Here is a 24,971-nt window from a genome sequence, read left to right as displayed (position 1 = left end):
ATAGTAGGCCTTTAGTGGGATCAGCGAATACGCCCTTAAAGGAAGAGTTAGTTAGGTGCTCCAGAAATTTGCACTTAAGTCTTCGTAGCATACCCGGCTGGGTACCAAGAGTTATTTATGGTAATAATGTTATTTAAAAATATTTAATTGTTATTTTTGTTTGTAACGTTCAAGTGTCCTTACCTCCCATAATGGGAAGCACCTTTTTCTCTTTATTGTTCTCAGCATCTAAAAATTTGTATGTCTTTCATTGCATTATATTGTTGTTCTTCTCACCAGTCCGAGAGTACTGGATTTAACCGGGGGGGGGAGTGCAGCGCCCCAGAGACCTGGTCGTTGCAGTATGGCCCCAAGGCGAGTAGCGGTACATCCAATGGCACTAAGGAGTTCTCCTGACCAGGTATCACCAGAACACATTACACTTCACACTCCGGCCACTAGGGGGAGGAAAAGGCTTCATGTATTGGGCCACTCCCCACACTGGTAAAACTAGGGGCTGGGGAGGAAGTTAGTTAGAAGCTGACTGGGTTAGAACCAGGCAACATCCCGTGGCAGGGGGTGTTGCGGGGAGAAGACACAGGGGGTCCCTGTCAGGCGTGGGAACCTGGCAGGTGCCTAGCGAACAGAGAAGAACGTTACGGAACCGCGCCTGCACACCTTGCGACGGTATCCTAAGAAAGAGACAAGAGGGGAAGAATATTGTGGAACAGTGTAAACGAGATCAGCACAAAGGAGAGCCAGTAAGAGTCGTGCCGAGACAGGAAGGCAACATCTTACTGAGGCGCGTAGTCGGGGCCGGATCACCGTAGGAGTAACTGACTTCAGGCCTTACTTCAAATTCCGCTGGACAGTTAATTATAGGTTGGCTGTCTACCTTCTACACCTACGAAGACATAGGGGGCAACATTGGGAGAGGGGCGTCTCTAGGGTCCCGGAAGACCTCCAAGCCTTCCCGTCAAACGGGTGGCGTCCTAGCCATACTTCATCTGGGGGACGTTAGAAACTAGCAACATCTGGAACCAAAGAGAGAGAGAGAGAGAGAAAGCTGTAGAGAACGAACGAGAGCAGCAGTTGTGAGGACTATCTCGAATGCTCAGCAGGGTAGGACTACAACACACAGGCGCTATTGGTAGGCAACGATTTCCATCTGTGAAGGAAACTCTGGATGTGCCCATCGGACCGGCCGGTCTCTGATAGCCCGGTTGAACGTGCTCTGGACTGAGTGTACTGAAGCCTTCAGTAAAAGGTAAAGAGACTGCAATCCTGTGTCCTCGTTATTGCCTGCACCTCACACCATCACCATCTACCTTACTGGGAAGCCCTGGGGACATACTTCACCTGTGGGAAGGTATACCATCTGGCTGCTATTCCATCACCCCAGCGGACCCCACAGCAGCGTCGGTCACCCTGACCGAACACCACAGGTGGCGTCACGAACTCCTGACAGACTGTACTACCACTTCCATTGGACGCCCCTTAGCAAGGTCGCGGACCGGGTCTAGCCACCGTGACAGCCTCAGAACCGAACCAGAGAGGCCCGATACCGAAACAACGTGGCCCTGTGTTTGGGGGCGCTCCAACTTGGCGTCACGAACAGGATCGTACTTAAGCCTAAAGAATTGGGTCATGTGTGCCTTGGAACTGTGATAGAAACGTGTTGGACTGTGATTTATTGCAAGGACTGTGAGTTGCTATTTGCCGCATGATTCCCGCCAAAACTGCCGCCATTGCCGCGCCACGAGGAGCGCAGGAAAAGAATGAGGGCGTGTCATGGGAGGAGATCGAGAAAACGGCGCGAACAGCAGAACCCGCCCACTCCGACTACGGCTGCAGGATGACGAACTCAGGAATGGAGGAGCTCGAACTCCAGAAAATGACGGAGCCTCGTGTGAGTGCTGCTGCAGACCCAGGAGCGGAGCTGATGACCAGCGGGTACCCGATCGACGACGGAGTAACCCCGGAGCACCGCAGCCCAGCAGAGCCGAACCGAGCTTGTCGTCGCAGGGGGACCCAAATCCCCTGGAGATACCGGAGAACGCCTTGGGCCACCCGACTCCAGACGAGGGGTTGGCGACGGCGAGGAAATGGAAGTCGGAGCTGTGCTGGAAGGTCGCCCAAGGGAAGCCGTGGTCAGGGCCGCAGCAGACTCCAGTGTCCTCGTCAGCGGAGCCGACCGACATCGGTGGAACCACATCAGACGCAGGTACCAACAGCGCCCCTGCCCCACCGACCGTTCCGGCTCCGGTAACCGCTCCCCAGCCCATTGATGACTGGTGCCCCGCTACTGAGATCGTGGTGGCGGCCCTTTACGCCATGAAGGGGATCCTGCCCCCACTACCGACACCTCTGGGTATACCAATTAACATCAGCCCCAGTGGAGTGGTCTTTGAGTGGAATGCCCCCCGATTTCAGCCAGACGGGTCCTGACAGGAGGGCTCCTATGTCATCCGGCTCACCTGGGATCAGTATAGGCGGAGTCTAATCTCACAATGGGAAGATCGAGAAAGGATGGTGCAGACTGTCCGACCTGAGGAGCGGGTGCCCCTTGTTAATTGTTGCCCTGAGAGTTTGATAAAACAGGGGATTGTGCTGGCCTTCCACCAGGGGAGGGGTTGTGGCTTCATATTAGAGCCAGGGCTGCTGACCGAGGTCTATGTGACTAGCTGCAACGTGGAACCCCAGTCCCGCAGTGTCCCTCCACTCCGAAATTTGTACAGAGGGGACCATGTGACCTACACCTGCCACTGGACTGAGCGAGGGTGGTACGCCAAGAGGGTCAAATGCTGTGCGCTAGTGGTCGCACCATCGACGATCACGACTGAAACTGGTGGCGGGACTCCATTGACCCCATAGGACCCAGCACCACCACCCCGGTGAGTGGTGCTCCACTTGCGGAGTCTGCCACCGGTTTCAACGTTCACACCCCGACCGCTGCTGATACGACGGTGCTGGAAGGTGACTCAGAACCAGGCTTCCCCCGGGTGGGATATGGCCGTCACCGGCCGATGCTGTGGCCCCCATTACAGCACTAAACCTCGGAAACCTGAAAATGTGTAAATAGTTAATTGTTGCTGCTTTGCAAACCCGTCCAGGGTTAAATCCCTTTGTTGACCCGGGATTCCTATTGTTTTCTATCGTTTGGTTTTCTAAAGTTCATCATTGTTTTAAAGACTGCCGAATCATGGACGGTGAATGATTCACAAACAGGCCTTGTAAATAGTTGCACCTTCTTAAAGGTGCCCCCTACTGGTTTTATAAGTCAAAGAAGACTTTGCGAAGACTTGCTGCAGAAGGACTTGCTTGCTGAAAGAGAATCTGCACAGAGACTTGGGTCCCTCTTAAAGGGAATGTTTGATGATTGTTTTACTAAAACGTTAATAATGTTGAAGGATTTAGAAAGTTTTGATAATGTTAATAAAGATTGAGGAAAGGAACGTGAAGTGAACCAGTAGGGGTTAGAAAAAGAGTCCTCCTAGAAGATGAGAAAGATGGTCGGCGCAATGGCAGTAGGCTCTGCCAAGGAGCTAGGTGGTCCTGCATTGGCGAAGTGGGAATGGAAAGTAAAGTTGAGTTATGATAGTACTTGATAGTAGGCCTTTAGTGGGATCAGCGAACACGCCCTTAAAGGAAGAGTTAGTTAGGTGCTCCAGAAATTTGCACTTAAGTCTTCGTAGCATACCCGGCTGGGTACCAAGAGTTATTTATGGTAATAATGTTATTTAAAAATATTTAATTGTTATTTTTGTTTGTAACGTTCAAGTGTCCTTACCTCCCATAATGGGAAGCACCTTTTTCTCTTTATTGTTCTCAGCATCTAAAAATTTGTATGTCTTTCATTGCATTATATTGTTGTTCTTCTCACCAGTCCGAGAGTACTGGATTTAACCGGGGGGGAGTGCAGCGCCCCAGAGACCTGGTCGTTGCAGTATGGCCCCAAGGCGAGTAGCGGTACATCCAATGGCACTAAGGAGTTCTCCTGACCAGGTATCACCAGAACACATTACACTTCACACTCCGGCCACTAGGGGGAGGAAAAGGCTTCATGTATTGGGCCACTCCCCACACTGGTAAAACTAGGGGCTGGGGAGGAAGTTAGTTAGAAGCTGACTGGGTTAGAACCAGGCAACATCCCGTGGCAGGGGGTGTTGCGGGGAGAAGACACAGGGGGGTCCCTGTCAGGCGTGGGAACCTGGCAGGTGCCTAGCGAACAGAGAAGAACGTTATGGAACCGCGCCTGCACACCTTGCGACGGTATCCTAAGAAAGAGACAAGAGGGGAAGAATATTGTGGAACAGTGTAAACGAGATCAGCACAAAGGAGAGCCAGTAAGAGTCGTGCCGAGAGAGGAAGGCAACATCTTACTGAGGCGCGTAGTCGGGGCCGGATCACCGTAGGAGTTACTGACTTCAGGCCTTACTTCAAATTCCGCTGGACAGTTAATTATAGGTTGGCTGTCTACCTTCTACACCTACGAAGACATAGGGGGCAACATTGGGAGAGGGGCGTCTCTAGGGTCCCGGAAGACCTCCAAGCCTTCCCGTCAAACGGGTGGCGTCCTAGCCATACTTCATCTGGGGGACGTTAGAAACTAGCAACATCTGGAACCAAAGAGAGAGAGAGAGAGAGAAAGCTGTAGAGAACGAACGAGAGCAGCAGTTGTGAGGACTATCTCGAATGCTCAGCAGGGTAGGACTACAACACACAGGCGCTATTGGTAGGCAACGATTTCCATCTGTGAAGGAAACTCTGGATGTGCCCATCGGACCGGCCGGTCTCTGATAGCCCGGTTGAACGTGCTCTGGACTGAGTGTACTGAAGCCTTCAGTAAAAGGTAAAGAGACTGCAATCCTGTGTCCTCGTTATTGCCTGCACCTCACACCATCACCATCTACCTTACTGGGAAGCCCTGGGGACATACTTCACCTGTGGGAAGGTAACAGTAACATAGTAACATAGTTAGTAAGGCCGAAAAAAGACATTTGTCCATCCAGTTCAGCCTATATTCCATCATAATAAATACCCAGATCTACGTCCTTCTACAGAACCTAATAATTGTATGATACAATATTGTTCTGCTCCAGGAAGACATCCAGGCCTCTCTTGAACCCCTCGACTGAGTTCGCCATCACCACCTCCGCAGGCAAGCAATTCCAGATTCTCACTGCCCTAACAGTAAAGAATCCTCTTCTATGTTGGTGGAAAAACCTTCTCTCCTCCAGACGCAAAGAATGCCCCCTTGTGCCAGTCACCTTCCTTGGTATAAACAGATCCTCAGTGAGATATTTGTATTGTCCCCTTATATACTTATACATGGTTATTAGATCGCCCCTCAGTCGTCTTTTTTCTAGACTAAATAATCCTAATTTCGCTAATCTATCTGGGTATTGTAGTTCTCCCATCCCCTTTATTAATTTTGTTGCCCTCCTTTGTACTCTCTCAAGTTCCATTATATCCTTCCTGAGCACCGGTGCCCAAAACTGGACACAGTACTCCATGTGCGGTCTAACTAGGGATTTGTACAGAGGCAGTATAATGCTCTCATCATGTGTATCCAGACCTCTTTTAATGCACCCCATGATCCTGTTTGCCTTGGCAGCTGCTGCCTGGCATCCGGCTGCCATCCGGCTGCTATTCCATCACCCCAGCGGACCCCACAGCAGCGTCGGTCACCCTGACCGAACACCACAGGTGGCGTCACGAACTCCTGACAGACTGTACTACCACTTCCATTGGACGCCCCTTAGCAGGGTCGCGGACCGGGTCTAGCCACCGTGACAGCCTCAGAGCCGAACCAGAGAGGCCCGGTACCGAAACGACGTGGCCCTGTGTCTGGGGGCGCTCCACTTAGTATGCAGTGTCTGTGTACAGATAATACAGTGATCACTAGTGAAATTATACACAGGAGCTCTGTATACAGTATACAGTGTATAGTGTCAGTGTATAGGTAACACACTGACTCACCAGTGACGTCTCTAGGTGAAGTCCTTCATCTTTCATCCAGCACAGACCGCCATCATTTCATCCAGCCAGGACTTTTCTCTGCAGGAAATAACACAGTTATCTCGAGCTCCGCTTGTAGAATACATTACTTAATTTTTCCCAACTTCTACATTACACCACATGAAGAAAAAGAGGCGACATAGTGTCACTCACAGTACACAGTAACAGGACTGCCCCCCCATTTAAAACAGTGTCCTCAAAAAATAAAATAAATACATCACTGCAGTAATAATATCCCTAGATTAGCCCATATGGTAATAATATTCCCCATCCTGGCCACCGTGTGTCTCATTCCTGGCGTCAGCCATATGTTCTCTCATCCTGCCCTCATGAGTATCCATTCTGCCCCATATGATCTCCCCATCTTGCCCCATATGATCGCCCCATGTGATCTCTCCATCCTGCCCCATCTTTTTCCATCATATCCATCCTGCCCCATGATCCTGCACGATCTGTCTCCAATTCTGCCCCCAGTGTCTCCAATCATGCCCCATGTCTCCATTCTGCCCCCTATGTCTCCAACCATGCCCCCATGTCTGAAATCCTGCCACTTGTCTCCAATCATGCCCCATGTATCCATTCTGCCCTCTGTCTCCAACCATGCCCCCATGTCTGCAATCCTGCCACTTGTCTTCAATCATGCCCCCTGTGTCTCCAATCCTCCCCATCTGTCTCCAGTCATGCCCCCATGTCTTTCATCATGCCCCGTATCTCCATTCTGCCCCGTGTCTCGCATTCTGCCCCAATGTCCAGCATTCTGCCCCAATGTCCAGCATTCTGCCCCTGTCACTGTGTCCAGCATTCTGCCCCTGTCACTGTGTCCAGCATTCTGCCCGTCACTGTGTCCAGCATTCTGCCCCTGTCACAGTGTCCAGCATTCTGCCCCTGTCACTGTGTCCAGCATTCTGCCCCTGTCACTGTGTCCAGCATTCTTCCCCTGTCACTGTGTGTCCAGCATTCTGCCCCTGTCACTGTGTCCAGCATTCTGCCCCTGTCACTGTGTCCAGCATTCTGCCCCTGTCACTGTGTCCAGCATTCTGCCCCTGTCACTGTGTCCATCATTCTGCCCCTGTCACTGTTTCCAGCATTCTGCCCGTCACTTTGTCCAGCATTCTGCCCCTGTCACTGTGTCCAGCATTCTGCCCCTGTCACTGTGTCCAGCATTCTGCCCCTGTCACTGTGTCCAGCATTCTGCCCCTGTCACTGTGTCCAGCATTCTGCCCCTGTCACTGTGTCCAGCATTCTGCCCCTGTTACTGTGTCCAGCATTCTGCCCCCGGGTCTCACAGTCTGCTCCTGTGTCCAGCATTCTGCCCTGTCACTGTGTCCAGCATTCTGCCCCCGGGTCTCACAGTCTGCCCCTGTGTCCAGCATTCTGCCCATCACTGTGTCCAGCATTCAGCCCCTGTCACTGTGTCCAGCATTCTGCCCTTGTCACTGTGTCCAGATTTCTGCTCCTGTGTGCAGCGTTCTGCCCCTGTGTGCAGCGTTCTGCCCCTGTGTGCAGCGTTCTGCCCCTGTGTCCAGTGTTCTGCCCGTGTCCAGCGTTCTGCCTGTGTCCAGCGTTCTGCCCATGTCCAGCGTTCTGCCCGTGTCCAGCTTTCAGCCCCCCGTGTCCAGCTTTCTGCCCCCCCGTGTCCAGATTTCTGCCCCCCGTGTCCAGCTTTCTGCCCCCCCCCGTGTCCAGCTTTCTGCCCCCCCCCCCGTGTCCAGCTTTCTGCCCCCCCGTGTCCAGCTTTCTGCCCCCCCCCCCGTGTCCAGATTTCTGCCCTCCCTGTGTCCTGCTTTCTGCCCCCCCTGTGTCCAGCTTTCTGCCCAGCTTTCTGCCATCCCTGTGTCCAGCTTTCTGCCCCCCCTGTGTCCAGCTTTCTGCCCTCCCTGTGTCCAGCTTTCTTCCCTCCCTGTGTCCAGCTTTCTGCCCTCCCTGTGTCCAGCTTTCTGCCCACTCTGTCTCCAGCTTTCTGCCCAGCTTTCTGCTCTCCCTGTGTCCAGCTTTCTGCCCCCCTGTGTCCAGCTTTCTGCCCTCCCTGTGTCCAGCTTTCTGCTCTCCTTGTGTCCAGCTTTCTGCCCCCCCTGTGTCCAGCTTTCTGCCCCACCCCCCGTGTCCAGCTTTCTGCCCCCCCTCTGTGTCCAGCTTTCTGCCCCCCCGTGTCCAGCTTTCTGCCCCCCCCGTGTCCAGATTTCTGCCCTCCCTGTGTCCTGCTTTCTGCCCCCCCTGTGTCCAGCTTTCTGCCCAGCTTTCTGCCCAGCTTTCTGCCCTCCCTGTGTCCAGCTTTCTGCCCCCCCTGTGTCCAGCTTTCTGCCCTCCCTGTGTCCAGCTTTCTTCCCTCCCTGTGTCCAGCTTTCTGCCCTCCCTGTGTCCAGCTTACTGCCCACTCTGTCTCCAGCTTTCTGCCCAGCTTTCTGCTCTCCCTGTGTCCAGCTTTCTGCCCCCCCGTGTCCAGCTTTCTGCCCCCCTGTGTCCAGCTTTCTGCTCTCCTTGTGTCCAGCTTTCTGCCCCCCCCTGTGTCCAGCTTTCTGCCCCACCCCCCGTGTCCTGCTTTCTGCCCCCCCCCTCTGTGTCCAGCTCTCTGCCCCCCCTTGTCCAGCTCTCTGACCCCCCGTGTCCAGCTTTCTGCCCCCGTGTCCAGCTTCTGCCCAGCTTTCTGCCCCCCCCTGTGTCCAGCTTTCTGCCCCCCCTGTGTTTAGCTTTCTGCCCCCGTGTCCAGCTTTCTGCCCTCCCTGTGTCCATCTTTCTGTCCCCCCCTGTGTCCAGCTTTCTGCCCCCCCAGTGTCCAGCTTTCTGCCCTCCCTGTGTCCAGCTTTACTGGCCTGGGCCCCCCCCCGGATCGCCGCTCTCAATAAAAAAAAAAAAAAAGTTCTGCTTACCTGCCGCGCTCCTGCTCTCTCCACGCAGCTGCAGCGTGCACTCGTCGGCGACTGACAATGATGTCAGATGCCGGCGACCTGCACGCTGCGCCTGACGTCAGTTGCCAGCCTCAGATTGGCTGGCGGCTGTTAACTATCGACGTGCGGGCCCGCACGTCAATAGCGTTAAACAGCTGCAGCGCCGGCCGCCACTAAGGGCCCGGTTCAGCTTGCGGCTGCCGGTAGGGGCCCGGTGAGCAGATAAGACGGGGCCCGATGCGGGCCCCCTCTGCTCACCGGGTCCCATACACCAGTCACGGCTGTAATGCCCTGATGGCGGCCCTGTTTGAGCCACTAGTGTGTGGGAACCTCTGTTTCTACATTGACAGATGATGGACCTGAGTGGGGACTTGGCTTTTTGTGAGATGAGAAAAGGTATTATTTTCGCCTACATTACATTGATTGGTTTCTTTTTATTCGATATTTGGGAGTCAGAATGAACAAACAGTTGAACACCACGCACTACTGGCTCATCCAACAAGGTTTTCAATTAGACTGTGAACTGTCATTGTCTTGATGAATAATTAAAGGGAACCTGTCACCCCTCAAAATGGAAGGTGAGCTAAGCCCACTGTCATCAGGAGCTTATCTACAGCATTCTGTAATGCTGTAGATAAGCCCCCGATGTTACCTGAAAGATAATTAAAAGAGGTTAGATTATACTCACCCAGGGGCGGTCCCGCTGCGGTGGGCTTCATTGGTCCGGTCCGGCGCCTCCTATCTTCATTCCATGATCACCTGGGATCAGTATAGGCGGAGTCTAATCTCACAATGGGAAGATCGAGAAAGGATGGTGCAGACTGTCCGACCTGAGGAGCGGGTGCCCCTTGTCAATTGTTGCCCTGAGAGTTTGATAAAACAGGGGATTGTGCTGGCCTTCCACCAGGGGAGGGGTTGTGGCTTCATATTAGAGCCAGGGCTGCTGACCGAGGTCTATGTGACTAGCTGCAACGTGGAACCCCAGTCCCGCAGTGTCCCTCCACTCCGAAATTTGTACAGAGGGGACCATGTGACCTACACCTGCCACTGGACTGAGCGAGGGTGGTACGCCAAGAGGGTCAAATGCTGTGCGCTAGTGGTCGCACCATCGACGATCACGACTGAAACTGGTGGCGGGACTCCATTGACCCCATAGGACCCAGCACCACCACCCCGGTGAGTGGTGCTCCACTTGCGGAGTCTGCCACCGGTTTCAACGTTCACACCCCGACCGCTGCTGATACGACGGTGCTGGAAGGTGACTCAGAACCAGGCTTCCCCCGGGTGGGATATGGCCGTCACCGGCCGATGCTGTGGCCCCCATTACAGCACTAAACCTCGGAAACCTGAAAATGTGTAAATAGTTAATTGTTGCTGCTTTGCAAACCCGTCCAGGGTTAAATCCCTTTGTTGACCCGGGATTCCTATTGTTTTCTATCGTTTGGTTTTCTAAAGTTCATCATTGTTTTAAAGACTGCCGAATCATGGACGGTGAATGATTCACAAACAGGCCTTGTAAATAGTTGCACCTTCTTAAAGGTGCCCCCTACTGGTTTTATAAGTCAAAGAAGACTTTGCGAAGACTTGCTGCAGAAGGACTTGCTTGCTGAAAGAGAATCTGCACAGAGACTTGGGTCCCTCTTAAAGGGAATGTTTGATGATTGTTTTACTAAAACGTTAATAATGTTGAAGGATTTAGAAAGTTTTGATAATGTTAATAAAGATTGAGGAAAGGAACGTGAAGTGAACCAGTAGGGGTTAGAAAAAGAGTCCTCCTAGAAGATGAGAAAGATGGTCGGCGCAATGGCAGTAGGCTCTGCCAAGGAGCTAGGTGGTCCTGCATTGGCGAAGTGGGAATGGAAAGTAAAGTTGAGTTATGATAGTACTTGATAGTAGGCCTTTAGTGGGATCAGCGAACACGCCCTTAAAGGAAGAGTTAGTTAGGTGCTCCAGAAATTTGCACTTAAGTCTTCGTAGCATACCCGGCTGGGTACCAAGAGTTATTTATGGTAATAATGTTATTTAAAAATATTTAATTGTTATTTTTGTTTGTAACGTTCAAGTGTCCTTACCTCCCATAAAGGGAAGCACCTTTTTCTCTTTATTGTTCTCAGCATCTAAAAATTTGTATGTCTTTCATTGCATTATATTGTTGTTCTTCTCACCAGTCCGAGAGTACTGGATTTAACCGGGGGGGAGTGCAGCGCCCCAGAGACCTGGTCGTTGCAGTATGGCCCCAAGGCGAGTAGCGGTACATCCAATGGCACTAAGGAGTTCTCCTGACCAGGTATCACCAGAACACATTACACTTCACACTCCGGCCACTAGGGGGAGGAAAAGGCTTCATGTATTGGGCCACTCCCCACACTGGTAAAACTAGGGGCTGGGGAGGAAGTTAGTTAGAAGCTGACTGGGTTAGAACCAGGCAACATCCCGTGGCAGGGGGTGTTGCGGGGAGAAGACACAGGGGGGTCCCTGTCAGGCGTGGGAACCTGGCAGGTGCCTAGCGAACAGAGAAGAACGTTATGGAACCGCGCCTGCACACCTTGCGACGGTATCCTAAGAAAGAGACAAGAGGGGAAGAATATTGTGGAACAGTGTAAACGAGATCAGCACAAAGGAGAGCCAGTAAGAGTCGTGCCGAGAGAGGAAGGCAACATCTTACTGAGGCGCGTAGTCGGGGCCGGATCACCGTAGGAGTTACTGACTTCAGGCCTTACTTCAAATTCCGCTGGACAGTTAATTATAGGTTGGCTGTCTACCTTCTACACCTACGAAGACATAGGGGGCAACATTGGGAGAGGGGCGTCTCTAGGGTCCCGGAAGACCTCCAAGCCTTCCCGTCAAACGGGTGGCGTCCTAGCCATACTTCATCTGGGGGACGTTAGAAACTAGCAACATCTGGAACCAAAGAGAGAGAGAGAGAGAGAAAGCTGTAGAGAACGAACGAGAGCAGCAGTTGTGAGGACTATCTCGAATGCTCAGCAGGGTAGGACTACAACACACAGGCGCTATTGGTAGGCAACGATTTCCATCTGTGAAGGAAACTCTGGATGTGCCCATCGGACCGGCCGGTCTCTGATAGCCCGGTTGAACGTGCTCTGGACTGAGTGTACTGAAGCCTTCAGTAAAAGGTAAAGAGACTGCAATCCTGTGTCCTCGTTATTGCCTGCACCTCACACCATCACCATCTACCTTACTGGGAAGCCCTGGGGACATACTTCACCTGTGGGAAGGTAACATAGTAACATAGTAACATAGTTAGTAAGGCCGAAAAAAGACATTTGTCCATCCAGTTCAGCCTATATTCCATCATAATAAATACCCAGATCTACGTCCTTCTACAGAACCTAATAATTGTATGATACAATATTGTTCTGCTCCAGGAAGACATCCAGGCCTCTCTTGAACCCCTCGACTGAGTTCGCCATCACCACCTCCGCAGGCAAGCAATTCCAGATTCTCACTGCCCTAACAGTAAAGAATCCTCTTCTATGTTGGTGGAAAAACCTTCTCTCCTCCAGACGCAAAGAATGCCCCCTTGTGCCAGTCACCTTCCTTGGTATAAACAGATCCTCAGCGAGATATTTGTATTGTCCCCTTATATACTTATACATGGTTATTAGATCGCCCCTCAGTCGTCTTTTTTCTAGACTAAATAATCCTAATTTCGCTAATCTATCTGGGTATTGTAGTTCTCCCATCCCCTTTATTAATTTTGTTGCCCTCCTTTGTACTCTCTCAAGTTCCATTATATCCTTCCTGAGCACCGGTGCCCAAAACTGGACACAGTACTCCATGTGCGGTCTAACTAGGGATTTGTACAGAGGCAGTATAATGCTCTCATCATGTGTATCCAGACCTCTTTTAATGCACCCCATGATCCTGTTTGCCTTGGCAGCTGCTGCCTGGCATCCGGCTGCCATCCGGCTGCTATTCCATCACCCCAGCGGACCCCACAGCAGCGTCGGTCACCCTGACCGAACACCACAGGTGGCGTCACGAACTCCTGACAGACTGTACTACCACTTCCATTGGACGCCCCTTAGCAGGGTCGCGGACCGGGTCTAGCCACCGTGACAGCCTCAGAGCCGAACCAGAGAGGCCCGGTACCGAAACGACGTGGCCCTGTGTCTGGGGGCGCTCCACTTAGTATGCAGTGTCTGTGTACAGATAATACAGTGATCACTAGTGAAATTATACACAGGAGCTCTGTATACAGTATACAGTGTATAGTGTCAGTGTATAGGTAACACACTGACTCACCAGTGACGTCTCTAGGTGAAGTCCTTCATCTTTCATCCAGCACAGACCGCCATCATTTCATCCAGCCAGGACTTTTCTCTGCAGGAAATAACACAGTTATCTCGAGCTCCGCTTGTAGAATACATTACTTAATTTTTCCCAACTTCTACATTACACCACATGAAGAAAAAGAGGCGACATAGTGTCACTCACAGTACACAGTAACAGGACTGCCCCCCCATTTAAAACAGTGTCCTCAAAAAATAAAATAAATACATCACTGCAGTAATAATATCCCTAGATTAGCCCATATGGTAATAATATTCCCCATCCTGGCCACCGTGTGTCTCATTCCTGGCGTCAGCCATATGTTCTCTCATCCTGCCCTCATGAGTATCCATTCTGCCCCATATGATCTCCCCATCTTGCCCCATATGATCGCCCCATGTGATCTCTCCATCCTGCCCCATCTTTTTCCATCATATCCATCCTGCCCCATGATCCTGCACGATCTGTCTCCAATTCTGCCCCCAGTGTCTCCAATCATGCCCCATGTCTCCATTCTGCCCCCTATGTCTCCAACCATGCCCCCATGTCTGAAATCCTGCCACTTGTCTCCAATCATGCCCCATGTATCCATTCTGCCCTCTGTCTCCAACCATGCCCCCATGTCTGCAATCCTGCCACTTGTCTTCAATCATGCCCCCTGTGTCTCCAATCCTCCCCATCTGTCTCCAGTCATGCCCCCATGTCTTTCATCATGCCCCGTATCTCCATTCTGCCCCGTGTCTCGCATTCTGCCCCAATGTCCAGCATTCTGCCCCAATGTCCAGCATTCTGCCCCTGTCACTGTGTCCAGCATTCTGCCCCTGTCACTGTGTCCAGCATTCTGCCCGTCACTGTGTCCAGCATTCTGCCCCTGTCACAGTGTCCAGCATTCTGCCCCTGTCACTGTGTCCAGCATTCTGCCCCTGTCACTGTGTCCAGCATTCTTCCCCTGTCACTGTGTGTCCAGCATTCTGCCCCTGTCACTGTGTCCAGCATTCTGCCCCTGTCACTGTGTCCAGCATTCTGCCCCTGTCACTGTGTCCAGCATTCTGCCCTCCCTGTGTCCAGCTTTACTGGCCTGGGCCCCCCCCCGGATCGCCGCTCTCAATAAAAAAAAAAAAAAAGTTCTGCTTACCTGCCGCGCTCCTGCTCTCTCCACGCAGCTGCAGCGTGCACTCGTCGGCGACTGACAATGATGTCAGATGCCGGCGACCTGCACGCTGCGCCTGACGTCAGTTGCCAGCCTCAGATTGGCTGGCGGCTGTTAACTATCGACGTGCGGGCCCGCACGTCAATAGCGTTAAACAGCTGCAGCGCCGGCCGCCACTAAGGGCCCGGTTCAGCTTGCGGCTGCCGGTAGGGGCCCGGTGAGCAGATAAGACGGGGCCCGATGCGGGCCCCCTCTGCTCACCGGGTCCCATACACCAGTCACGGCTGTAATGCCCTGATGGCGGCCCTGTTTGAGCCACTAGTGTGTGGGAACCTCTGTTTCTACATTGACAGATGATGGACCTGAGTGGGGACTTGGCTTTTTGTGAGATGAGAAAAGGTATTATTTTCGCCTACATTACATTGATTGGTTTCTTTTTATTCGATATTTGGGAGTCAGAATGAACAAACAGTTGAACACCACGCACTACTGGCTCATCCAACAAGGTTTTCAATTAGACTGTGAACTGTCATTGTCTTGATGAATAATTAAAGGGAACCTGTCACCCCTCAAAATGGAAGGTGAGCTAAGCCCACTGTCATCAGGAGCTTATCTACAGCATTCTGTAATGCTGTAGATAAGCCCCCGATGTTACCTGAAAGATAATTAAAAGAGGTTAGATTATACTCACCCAGGGGCGGTCCCGCTGCGGTGGGCTTCATTGGTCCGGTCCGGCGCCTCCTATCTTCATTCCATGATCACCTGGGATCAGTATAGGCGGAGTCTAATCTCACAATGGGAAGATCGAGAAAGGATGGTGCAGACTGTCCGACCTGAGGAGCGGGTGCCCCTTGTCAATTGTTGCCCTGAGAGTTTGATAAAACAGGGGATTGTGCTGGCCTTCCACCAGGGGAGGGGTTGTGGCTTCATATTAGAGCCAGGGCTGCTGACCGAGGTCTATGTGACTAGCTGCAACGTGGAACCCCAGTCCCGCAGTGTCCATCCACTCCGAAATTTGTACAGAGGGGACCATGTGACCTACACCTGCCACTGGACTGAGCGAGGGTGGTACGCCAAGAGGGTCAAATGCTGTGCGCTAGTGGTCGCACCATCGACGATCACGACTGAAACTGGTGGCGGGACTCCATTGACCCCATAGGACCCAGCACCACCACCCCGGTGAGTGGTGCTCCACTTGCGGAGTCTGCCACCGGTTTCAACGTTCACACCCCGACCGCTGCTGATACGACGGTGCTGGAAGGTGACTCAGAACCAGGCTTCCCCCGGGTGGGATATGGCCGTCACCGGCCGATGCTGTGGCCCCCATTACAGCACTAAACCTCGGAAACCTGAAAATGTGTAAATAGTTAACTGTTGCTGCTTTGCAAACCCGTCCAGGGTTAAATCCCTTTGTTGACCCGGGATTCCTATTGTTTTCTATCGTTTGGTTTTCTAAAGTTCATCATTGTTTTAAAGACTGCCGAATCATGGACGGTGAATGATTCACAAACTGGCCTTGTAAATAGTTGCACCTTCTTAAAGGTGCCCCCTACTGGTTTTATAAGTCAAAGAAGACTTTGCGAAGACTTGCTGCAGAAGGACTTGCTTGCTGAAAGAGAATCTGCACAGAGACTTGGGTCCCTCTTAAAGGGAATGTTTGATGATTGTTTTACTAAAACGTTAATAATGTTGAAGGATTTAGAAAGTTTTGATAATGTTAATAAAGATTGAGGAAAGGAACGTGAAGTGAACCAGTAGGGGTTAGAAAAAGAGTCCTCCTAGAAGATGAGAAAGATGGTTGGCGCAATGGCAGTAGGCTCTGCCAAGGAGCTAGGTGGTCCTGCATTGGCGAAGTGGGAATGGAAAGTAAAGTTGAGTTATGATAGTACTTGATAGTAGGCCTTTAGTGGGATCAGCGAACACGCCCTTAAAGGAAGAGTTAGTTAGGTGCTCCAGAAATTTGCACTTAAGTCTTCGTAGCATACCCGGCTGGGTACCAAGAGTTATTTATGGTAATAATGTTATTTAAAAATATTTAATTGTTATTTTTGTTTGTAACGTTCAAGTGTCCTTACCTCCCATAATGGGAAGCACCTTTTTCTCTTTATTGTTCTCAGCATCTAAAAATGTGTATGTCTTTCATTGCATTATATTGTTGTTCTTCTCACCAGTCCGAGAGTACTGGATTTAACCGGGGGGGGAGTGCAGCGCCCCAGAGACCTGGTCGTTGCAGTATGGCCCCAAGGCGAGTAGCGGTACATCCAATGGCACTAAGGAGTTCTCCTGACCAGGTATCACCAGAACACATTACACTTCACACTCCGGCCACTAGGGGGAGGAAAAGGCTTCATGTATTGGGCCACTCCCCACACTGGTAAAACTAGGGGCTGGGGAGGAAGTTAGTTAGAAGCTGACTGGGTTAGAACCAGGCAACATCCCGTGGCAGGGGGTGTTGCGGGGAGAAGACACAGGGGGGTCCCTGTCAGGCGTGGGAACCTGGCAGGTGCCTAGCGAACAGAGATGAACGTTACGGAACCGCGCCTGCACACCTTGCGACGGTATCCTAAGAAAGAGACAAGAGGGGAAGAATATTGTGGAACAGTGTAAACGAGATCAGCACAAAGGAGAGCCAGTAAGAGTCGTGCCGAGAGAGGAAGGCAACATCTTACTGAGGCGCGTAGTCGGGGCCGGATCACCGTAGGAGTAACTGACTTCAGGCCTTACTTCAAATTCCGCTGGACAGTTAATTATAGGTTGGCTGTCTACCTTCTACACCTACGAAGACATAGGGGGCAACATTGGGAGAGGGGCGTCTCTAGGGTCCCGGAAGACCTCCAAGCCTTCCCGTCAAACGGGTGGCGTCCTAGCCATACTTCATCTGGGGGACGTTAGAAACTAGCAACATCTGGAACCAAAGAGAGAGAGAGAGAAAGCTGTAGAGAACGAACGAGAGCAGCAGTTGTGAGGACTATCTTGAATGCTCAGCAGGGTAGGACTACAACACACAGGCGCTATTGGTAGGCAACGATTTCCATCTGTGAAGGAAACTCTGGATGTGCCCATCGGACCGGCCGGTCTCTGATAGCCCGGTTGAACGTGCTCTGGACTGAGTGTACTGAAGCCTTCAGTAAAAGGTAAAGAGACTGCAATCCTGTGTCCTCGTTATTGCCTGCACCTCACACCATCACCATCTACCTTACTGGGAAGCCCTGGGGACATACTTCACCTGTGGGAAGGTATACCATCCGGCTGCTATTCCATCACCCCAGCGGACCCCACAGCAGCGTCGGTCACCCTGACCGAACACCACAGGTGGCGTCACGAACTCCTGACAGACTGTACTACCACTTCCATTGGACGCCCCTTAGCAGGGTCGCGGACCGGGTCTAGCCACCGTGACAGCCTCAGAGCCGAACCAGAGAGGCCCGGTACCGAAACGACGTGGCCCTGTGTCTGGGGGCGCTCCACTTAGTATGCAGTGTCTGTGTACAGATAATACAGTGATCACTAGTGAAATTATACACAGGAGCTCTGTATACAGTATACAGTGTATAGTGTCAGTGTATAGGTAACACACTGACTCACCAGTGACGTCTCTAGGTGAAGTCCTTCATCTTTCATCCAGCACAGACCGCCATCATTTCATCCAGCCAGGACTTTTCTCTGCAGGAAATAACACAGTTATCTCGAGCTCCGCTTGTAGAATACATTACTTAATTTTTCCCAACTTCTACATTACACCACATGAAGAAAAAGAGGCGACATAGTGTCACTCACAGTACACAGTAACAGGACTGCCCCCCCATTTAAAACAGTGTCCTCAAAAAATAAAATAAATACATCACTGCAGTAATAATATCCCTAGATTAGCCCATATGGTAATAATATTCCCCATCCTGGCCACCGTGTGTCTCATTCCTGGCGTCAGCCATATGTTCTCCCATCCTGCCCTCATGAGTATCCATTCTGCCCCATATGATCTCCCCATCCTGCCCCATATGATCGCCCCATGTGATCTCTCCATCCTGCCCCATCTTTTTCCATCATATCCATCCTGCCCCATGATCCTGCACGATCTGTCTCCAATTCTGCCCCCAGTGTCTCCAATCATGCCCCATGTCTCCATTCTGCCCCCTATGTCTCCAACCATGCCCCCATGTCTGAAATCCTGCCACTTGTCTCCAATCATGCCCCATGTATCCATTCTGCCCTCTGTCTCCAACCATGCCCCCATGTCTGCAATCCTGCCACTTGTCTTCAATCATGCCCCCTGTGTCTCCAATCCTCCCCATCTGTCTCCAGTCATGCCCCCATGTCTTTCATCATGCCCCGTATCTCCATTCTGCCCCGTGTCTCGCATTCTGCCCCAATGTCCAGCATTCTGCCCCAATGTCCAGCATTCTGCCCCTGTCACTGTGTCCAGCATTCTGCCCCTGTCACTGTGTCCAGCATTCTGCCCCTGTCACTGTGTCCAGCATTCTGCCCCTGTCACAGTGTCCAGCATTCTGCCCCTGTCACTGTGTCCAGCATTCTGCCCCTGTCACTGTGTCCAGCATTCTTCCCCTGTCACTGTGTGTCCAGCATTCTGCCCCTGTCACTGTGTCCAGCATTCTGCCCCTGTCACTGTGTCCAGCATTCTGCCCCTGTCACTGTGTCCAGCATTCTGCCCCTGTCACTGTGTCCAGCATTCTGCCCCTGTCACTGTGTCCAGCATTCTGCCCCTGTCACTGTGTCCAGCATTCTGCCCCTGTCACTTTGTCCAGCATTCTGCCCCTGTCACTGTGTCCAGCATTCTGCCCCTGTCACTGTGTCCAGCATTCTGCCCCTGTCACTGTGTCCAGCATTCTGCCCCTGTCACTGTGTCCAGCATTCTGCCCCTGTTACTGTGTCCAGCATTCTGCCCCCGGGTCTCACAGTCTGCTCCTGTGTCCAGCATTCTGCCCTGTCACTGTGTCCAGCATTCTGCCCCCGGGTCTCACAGTCTGCCCCTGTGTCCAGCATTCTGCCCATCACTGTGTCCAGCATTCAGCCCCTGTCACTGTGTCCAGCATTCTGCCCTTGTCACTGTGTCCAGATTTCTGCTCCTGTGTGCAGCGTTCTGCCCCTGTGTGCAGCGTTCTGCCCCTGTGTGCAGCGTTCTGCCCCTGTGTCCAGTGTTCTGCCCGTGTCCAGCGTTCTGCCCGTGTCCAGCGTTCTGCCTGTGTCCAGCGTTCTGCCCATGTCCAGCGTTCTGCCCGTGTCCAGCTTTCAGCCCCCCCGTGTCCAGCTTTCTGCCCCCCGTGTCCAGATTTCTGCCCCCCGTGTCCAGCTTTCTGCCCCCCCCCCCGTGTCCAGCTTTCTGCCCCCCCATGTCCAGCTTTCTGCCCCCCCGTGTCCAGATTTCTGCCCTCCCTGTGTCCTGCTTTCTGCCCCCCGTGTCCAGCTTTCTGCCCAGCTTTCTGCCCAGCTTTCTGCCCTCCCTGTGTCCAGCTTTCTGCCCCCCCTGTGTCCAGCTTTCTGCCCTCACTGTGTCCAGCTTTCTTCCCTCCCTGTGTCCAGCTTTCTGCCCTCCCTGTGTCCAGCTTTCTGCCCACTCTGTCTCCAGCTTTCTGCCCAGCTTTCTGCTCTCCCTGTGTCCAGCTTCCTGCCCCCCTGTGTCCAGCTTTCTGCCCTCCCTGTGTCCAGCTTTCTGCTCTCCTTGTGTCCAGCTTTCTGCCCCCCCTGTGTCCAGCTTTCTGCCCCACCCCCCGTGTCCAGCTTTCTGCCCCCCCCCGTGTCCAGCTTTCTGCCCCCCCGTGTCCAGCTCTCTGCCCCCCCGTGTCCAGATTTCTGCCCTCCCTGTGTCCTGCTTTCTGCCCCCCCTGTGTCCAGCTTTCTGCCCAGCTTTCTGCCCAGCTTTCTGCCCTCCCTGTGTCCAGCTTTCTGCCCCCCCTGTGTCCAGCTTTCTGCCCTCCCTGTGTCCAGCTTTCTTCCCTCCCTGTGTCCAGCTTTCTGCTCTCCCTGTGTCCAGCTTTCTGCCCCACCCCCCGTGTCCAGCTTTCTGCCCCCCCCTCTGTGTCCAGCTCTCTGCCCCCCCTTGTCCAGCTCTCTGACCCCCCGTGTCCAGCTTTCTGCCCCCGTGTCCAGCTTCTGCCCAGCTTTCTGTCCCCCCCTGTGTCCAGCTTTCTGCCCCCCCTGTGTTTAGCTTTCTGCCCCCGTGTCCAGCTTTCTGCCCTCCCTGTGTCCAGCTTTCTGCCCCCCCCTGTGTCCAGCTTTCTGCCCCCCCCAGTGTCCAGCTTTCTGCCCTCCCTGTGTCCAGCTTTACTGGCCTGGGCCCCCCCGGATCGCCGCTCTCAATAAAAAAAAAAAAAAAGTTCTGCTTACCTGCCGCGCTCCTGCTCTCTCCACGCAGCTGCAGCGTGCACTCGTCGGCGACTGACAATGATGTCAGATGCCGGCGACCTGCACGCTGCGCCTGACGTCAGTTGCCAGCCTCAGATTGGCTGGCGGCTGTTAACTATCGACGTGCGGGCGCGGGCCCGCACGTCAATAGCGTTAAACAGCTGCAGCGCCGGCCGCCACTAAGGGCCCGGTTCAGCTTGCGGCTGCCGGTAGGGGCCCGGTGAGCAGATAAGACGGGGCCCGATGCGGGCCCCCTCTGCTCACCGGGCCCCATACACCAGTCACGGCTGTAATGCCCTGATGGCGGCCCTGTTTGAGCCACTAGTGTGTGGGAACCTCTGTTTCTACATTGACAGATGATGGACCTGAGTGGGGACTTGGCTTTTTGTGAGATGAGAAAAGGTATTATTTTCGCCTACATTACATTGATTGGTTTCTTTTTATTCGATATTTGGGAGTCAGAATGAACAAACAGTTGAACACCACGCACTACTGGCTCATCCAACAAGGTTTTCAATTAGACTGTGAACTGTCATTGTCTTGATGAATAATTAAAGGGAACCTGTCACCCCTCAAAATGGAAGGTGAGCTAAGCCCACTGTCATCAGGAGCTTATCTACAGCATTCTGTAATGCTGTAGATAAGCCCCCGATGTTACCTGAAAGATAATTAAAAGAGGTTAGATTATACTCACCCAGGGGCGGTCCCGCTGCGGTGGGCTTCATTGGTCCGGTCCGGCGCCTCCTATCTTCATTCCATGATGTCCTCTTCCGGTCTTCACACTGCGGCTCTGGCGCAGGCATACTTTGCTCTGCCCTTAACAGGGCAAATAAAAGTACTGCAGTGCGCAGGCGCCGGGAAAGGTCAGAGAGGCCCGGCGCCTGCGCACTGCAGTACTTTGCTCTGCCCTAAACAGGGCAGACAAAGTACGCCTGCGCCGGAGCCACACCGAGAAGACCAGAAGAGGACATCATGGAATGAAGATAGGAGGCGCTGGACCAGACCAGCGACGACCTTCGGACCGGACCGCAGCGGGACCGCCCCTGGCTGAGTATAATCTAACCTCTTTATAATTTTTCAGGTAACATCGAGAGATTATCTACAGCATTACAGAATTCTGTGGATAAGCCTCGGATGACTGGGCTTGGCTCACCTTCCATTTTGGGGGTGACATGTTCCCTTTAAAGTTTTTTACGTAGCTTGCCATTTTTATGGACAGTTTAAGTAGAAATGTTCAAAAATATAAAACTCAAGGATATGTTATTAAAAAAAAATGTTTTTTGTCTTGGCAGATGACTGTACCAGGAGATCAGAGGGACAGCTGACATCTTCAATTTTTAAATCTGATAATCTTGAGAACCTACAAGATACAACTAAAGTGATTGCTGTTACTCCAGATATATCGACATCCATTCACAGCAAAGATCTGTCATCCGATCCTATGAAACAGGTCCCATCTTCTGATTCATTACTGACTACTAAGGAAAATCAAAGTCACAAAAGAGGCATTAAAAACCAAACTGCTCCTAAAGCAAAGAAGTCATATTCATGTTCAGAATGTGGGAAATGTTTTAACCAGAAATCAGATTTGGTTAATCACCGTAGAATTCACACAGGGGAGAAGCCTTTTTCCTGTTCAGAATGTGGGAAATGTTTTAACCAGAAAGGGAATCTAGTAAGTCACCAGAAAACTCATACAGGGGAGAAGCCCTTTTCCTGTTCAGAATGTGGGAAATATTTTAACCATAAATCAGATTTGGTTAATCACCGTAGAATTCACACAGGAGAGAAGCCTTTTTCCTGTTCAGAATGTGGGAAATGTTTTAGCCAGAAAGGGAATCTAGTAAGTCACCAGAGAACTCATACAGGGGAGAAGCCCTTTTCCTGTTCAGAATGTGGGAAATGTTTTACCCACAAAGAGAAACTTGTTACACACCAAATAACTCACACAGGGGAGAAGCCTTTTTCCTGTTCACAATGTGGGAAATGTTTTAACCAGAAAGGGAATCTAGTTGGTCACCAGAGGACTCATACAGAGAGGAAGCCTTTTTCCTGTTCAGAATGTGGGAAATGTTTTAACCATAAATCAGATTTGGTTAATCACCATAGAATTCACACAGGGGAGAAGCCTTTTTCCTGTTCAGAATGTGGGAAATGTTTTAGCCAGCAAAGGAATCTAGTAAGTCACCAGAGAACTCATACAGGGGAGAAGCCTTTTTCCTGTTCAGAATGTGGGAAACGTTTTACCCACAAAGAGAAACTTGATATACACCAAATAACTCATACAGGGGAGAAGCCTTTTTCCTGTTCAGAATGTGGGAAATGTTTTAACAAGAAAGGGAGTCTAGTTAGTCACCAGAGAACTCATACAGGGAAGATGCCTTTTTCCTGTTCAGATTGTGGGAAATGTTTTAACCAGAAAGGGAATTTAGTTAGTCACCAGAGAACTCATACAGGGGAGAAGCCTTTTTCCTGTTCAGATTGTGGGAAATGTTTTAACCTGAAAGGGAGTCTAGTTAGTCACCAGAGAACTCATACAGGGGAGATGCCTTTTTCCTGTTCAGAATGTGGGAAATGTTTTAACCATAAATCAGATTTGGTTAATCACCATAGAATTCACACAGGGGAGAAGCCTTTTTCCTGTTCAGAATGTGGGAAATGTTTTAGCCAGCAAAGGAATCTAGTAAGTCACCAGAGAACTCATACAGGGGAGAAGCCCTTTTCCTGTTCAGAATGTGGGAAATATTTTAACCATAAATCAGATTTGGTTAATCACCGTAGAATTCACACAGGAGAGAAGCCTTTTTCCTGTTCAGAATGTGGGAAATGTTTTAGCCAGAAAGGGAATCTAGTAAGTCACCAGAGAACTCATACAGGGGAGAAGCCCTTTTCCTGTTCAGAATGTGGGAAATGTTTTACCCACAAAGAGAAACTTGTTACACACCAAATAACTCACACAGGGGAGAAGCCTTTTTCCTGTTCAGAATGTGGGAAATGTTTTACCCACAAAGAGAAACTTGTTACAGACCAAATAACTCACACAGGGGAGAAGCCTTTTTCCTGTTCACAATGTGGGAAATGTTTTAACCAGAAAGGGAATCTAGTTGGTCACCAGAGGACTCATACAGAGAAGAAGCCTTTTTCCTGTTCAGAATGTGGGAAATGTTTTAACCATAAATCAGATTTGGTTAATCACCATAGAATTCACACAGGGGAGAAGCCTTTTTCCTGTTCAGAATGTGGGAAATGTTTTAGCCAGCAAAGGAATCTAGTAAGTCACCAGAGAACTCATACAGGGGAGAAGCCCTTTTCCTGTTCAGAATGTGGGAAACGTTTTACCCACAAAGAGAAACTTGATATACACCAAATAACTCATACAGGGGAGAAGCCTTTTTCCTGTTCAGAATGTGGGAAATGTTTTAACAAGAAAGGGAGTCTAGTTAGTCACAAGAGAACTCATACAGGGAAGATGCCTTTTTCCTGTTCAGATTGTGGGAAATGTTTTAACCAGAAAGGGAATTTAGTTAGTCACCAGAGAACTCATACAGGGGAGAAGCCTTTTTCCTGTTCAGATTGTGGGAAATGTTTTAACCTGAAAGGGAGTCTAGTTAGTCACCAGAGAACTCATACAGGGGAGATGCCTTTTTCCTGTTCAGAATGTGGGAAATGTTTTAACCAGAAATCAGATTTGGTTAATCACCGTATAATTCACACAGGGGAGATGCCTTTTTCCTGTTCAGAATGTGGGAAATGTTTTAACCAGAAAGGGAATCTAGATAGCCACCAGAGAAATCACACAGGACAGAAGCCTTTTTCCTGTTCAGAATGTGGGAAATGTTTTAATCAGAAAGGGAGTCTAGTTAGTCACCAGAGAACTCATACAGGGGAGATGCCTTTTTCCTGTTCAGAATGTGGGAAATGTTTTAACCATAAATCAGATTTGGTTAATCACCATAGAATTCACACAGGGGAGAAGCCTTTTTCCTGTTCAGAATGTGGGAAATGTTTTAGCCAGCAAAGGAATCTAGTAAGTCACCAGAGAACTCATACAGGGGAGAAGCCCTTTTCCTGTTCAGAATGTGGGAAACGTTTTACCCACAAAGAGAAACTTGATATACACCAAATAACTCATACAGGGGAGAAGCCTTTTCCTGTTCAGAATGTGGGAAATGTTTTAACAAGAAAGGGAGTCTAGTTAGTCACCAGAGAACTCATACAGGGGAGATGCCTTTTTCCTGTTCAGAATGTGGGAAATGTTTTAACCAGAAATCAGATTTGGTTAA

General features: G+C 51.1%; 1 protein-coding gene across 1 annotated transcript in view; it reads left to right on the top strand.

Moving 5' to 3' along the window:
- LOC138666363 (oocyte zinc finger protein XlCOF7.1-like) overlaps positions 1-24,971 on the top strand; it is a 42,953-nt gene that overhangs the window by 16,337 nt on the left and 1,645 nt on the right. The window contains exons 3-9 of the mRNA XM_069754591.1: positions 22,294-22,395; positions 22,462-22,592; positions 22,641-23,035; positions 23,356-23,423; positions 23,470-23,600; positions 23,733-24,122; positions 24,657-24,831. Of these exons, the coding sequence (XP_069610692.1) occupies positions 22,294-22,395; positions 22,462-22,592; positions 22,641-23,035; positions 23,356-23,423; positions 23,470-23,600; positions 23,733-24,122; positions 24,657-24,831 (1,392 nt within the window). The remainder of the gene's footprint in view (positions 1-22,293; positions 22,396-22,461; positions 22,593-22,640; positions 23,036-23,355; positions 23,424-23,469; positions 23,601-23,732; positions 24,123-24,656; positions 24,832-24,971) is intronic.

This window comes from Ranitomeya imitator, chromosome 2, assembly GCF_032444005.1.
Source record: "Ranitomeya imitator isolate aRanImi1 chromosome 2, aRanImi1.pri, whole genome shotgun sequence".
In the NCBI taxonomy this organism is placed as follows: domain Eukaryota; kingdom Metazoa; phylum Chordata; class Amphibia; order Anura; family Dendrobatidae; genus Ranitomeya; species Ranitomeya imitator.
The sequence above is the reverse complement of the archived record's forward strand: the minus strand, read 5'-3'. Positions and strand labels throughout refer to the sequence as shown.